The sequence below is a fragment of the Cyprinodon variegatus genome, unplaced genomic scaffold (genome assembly GCF_000732505.1).
Source record: "Cyprinodon variegatus isolate N-32 unplaced genomic scaffold, C_variegatus-1.0 Scaffold65, whole genome shotgun sequence".
NCBI lineage: Eukaryota > Metazoa > Chordata > Actinopteri > Cyprinodontiformes > Cyprinodontidae > Cyprinodon > Cyprinodon variegatus.
In genome coordinates, this window is record NW_015150518.1 from 330,557 (window position 1) to 333,244 (window position 2,688).

General features: G+C 42.7%; 1 protein-coding gene across 1 annotated transcript in view; it reads right to left on the reverse strand.

Annotated features, from left to right (window-relative positions):
- The window catches only part of LOC107082927, a 6,490-nt gene extending 3,903 nt beyond the window's left edge, over positions 1-2,587 (reverse strand). Inside the window, exons 1-3 of the mRNA XM_015371824.1 lie at positions 2,385-2,587; positions 2,102-2,210; positions 1,719-1,905 (exon numbers count right to left, since the gene is read on the reverse strand). Coding sequence (XP_015227310.1) covers positions 1,719-1,905; positions 2,102-2,210; positions 2,385-2,566 — 478 coding nt within the window. The 5' untranslated portion in view covers positions 2,567-2,587. The remainder of the gene's footprint in view (positions 1-1,718; positions 1,906-2,101; positions 2,211-2,384) is intronic.
- Between the last annotated feature and the right edge of the window lie 101 nt (positions 2,588-2,688).

Consider the following 2,688-nt stretch of genomic DNA (forward strand, 5'->3'; position numbering starts at 1 on the left):
TTATTTTATCTTTTTGTGCAGCACTTTGGAAACCTTGTGTTTATTTAAACTGTGCTATATAAATAAAGTGGGTTGGATTGGATTGGAAGTTTTCTGATTCTTTAAGCACAAAAGGAATATTGTGACATTAGAGCAGCAACTGGACCCCAATATTCAGGATACAAAAAATTTGTCCCTTTATTCGTGCAGGTTTTCAGACTCTCTTCAAAAAAAAAAAACAAAAAAAAAAACTAAAAGAGCCATTGGACGCCTCTTTAAGAAGGTTTAAAAGGACAAACTGGGTGTGAAAATGTTACGCATATTTTGGAGGCAGGGATGACTGTTAGGAATCCAGTGTGTGTGGGCTGTGTTTGTCTTTTTGTGTTCTCTCCCTCCACCACCAGGTGGCGCCCTGTTCTGGTTGTGCTCATTACTGAGGACTCTTAAGCGGTGGACTGTCACTACCTCGTCGCCAGAGTGTTTGCCAGTTTTGAGTACTCTAGTCAAGCTGAGTTTAGCTGAGTCAAGCTGAGTCTTTGTCTCTCTGAGTTCTAACTTTGTTTTTTTCTTTGCCTTTTCGGCAGGAAGTCATCCTGCAAACTGGATTTTTGGCCTTCTCCCCTTGGAAGGATTGTTTTGAGCTTCAAACTGAGTAGGGGATTAATCTCCACACAACCCGTTGAAGTTCTCCTGGAAATGTAAGTGGCAGTCCGCTTCATTGCTCCACAAGGAACCAACCAAACCAAAAATCTGTCCGCCCTCCAACGAGCCCCCCAATCTCTGCATAAGCCCACACCGACTGGATTCTGGGAAGATAACCTTTTTGTTCTAACGTTAGTCCCGTTCATCTCTGATTTGCAAGTTCCCACGGTCCCTGAACTAACCTCTGAACCTACCTTCTCACTTCCAGTTCCGGTGCACCAGCTCTCTGAGTTACCCTGGATCAACCTTATTGATAATTTCAATAATAAAATTTTCTCTGGTTCTCTGAGTGGTTTCCTGCATGTGGGTCAGATCTCTTAAAAACATCATGACAATGACGTGATGAACCCAAGCCAGATTTAATTATAAATCCTCTCAGACACTTAATTTAACTTCTTATGAAACTGGGACTGTAGATCGATTTTATTAGAGATAAGATTCATAAGCAGTAGAATTTCTACATCAAAATCCAGGCTATATTGAAAGGTTTACTGACCCTTACTTCCCTTCCCCATAGCCAGGTATTTGGCGTTCACCCCAATTGATATGAACATTTTAATGAGGTTAAGACATCTCTGCCTCAGGGTGCAGTGGCTCTGCTGGAAGATTTTAAATTGTGAGGGATTACTAAAGTTTTCTGGCTCATGATTGTGACTGATTTACCAGCTAATTAGGCTCCCTAGAGCAGAGGTCACGGATTAGCAGCCCATTTAAAATGTATAACATGGATGAAAATAATAAATACCTCATTTTTTCAGTGTTAAATTCTGTTTAAAGTAACAGATTATAATTAAAAATGTCTCTGGACCTTTACTTGTTGATGATTTTCTTTATTCGGACCCTGCTGATTTTTAATGGGTTACCCCTGCTCTAGAGGATATATGTGCTGAATGGGGTCCTGAACTGCTGCACACACTGGACCCTCTCTGTTCATAAATGCGTTAAAGGTGTATGAACACTTTTTAATATGGAGCCTTTGCAATGTTTTCTAAATCAGACCCCTGATGGATAATTAGACGGAGGTAAACCAGTCCTACCAGTTAGACTGTGCTTCAGCGACCTTTCAATCTCCAGCAGTCCAGTCCAGCCGGGCCACAGCTTGTTCACTTCGGCTTTAGCGCCATCAAAACCATCTGGGTTTCCAAAGTTTTGGCCATAACTAACTTCATCTTGCTGGCAGAACTTCAGCTTAGTTCTGAGCTGATCGACGTTGAACTTCAACACCTGAAAAGGAAAAAGAAGAGATCTATCTCTATGTCCTTCCTTCCAGAAGCTGCTAGATTCCAGAACCATCACTGCTAAGTGTTTTGTGCGTGCGTGTGTGTGTGTAAATGTGTGTGTGTGTGTGTGTGTAAGTCCTTCTGCAGTTCTCCCAGAGATCCAGAATCAGACTGATGAAGACTAGACACAGTGAAGCTACCTTTGGACCAACATGGAGGGCGACTGCAACATGATCCCAAACATAAAACTGAGGAGGGCAAGTCCATGTTTCCATCTGCCTGGTTTGATGTCTGTAGACCAGCTCGTATCTGAGAGGAAGAAACAATAATGAACCTTTGAGCATAGATTGTTACCTGTGTTTATGCTTCTATCTGGTGTCTTTCTGTAGGCTGATCCATGCTGCTGTGTTTACAGGTCAGAAATGCTGATTCAGCTGCTTAATGAGGAAAACCCTGGGAATGTTTGAGGTTTCTCCATCTCACCCATGAGTTTCACACATCGCCTCGGGCCTCCAGATAAAACATCCATCACTGAAAACACAAACAGCGTTTGGGTCGAGGCTCAGAGAAGGGAACTGGGAGAACTCCCTCTGACTGGCTGGACTGTGGACCAGAACCACGTGCATCACTTCCTGTGAGTACAGCACGGTTTTGTAAATCCGCATGACGGGTTGGGCTCCAGAGCAGAACTGCAGAAAAGAAAATTAGACAATTTATAATTTTGTGGAACAAAGAAGTTCAGGTAGAGTTGGAGATCCATCCATCCATCCATCCATCCATCCATCCA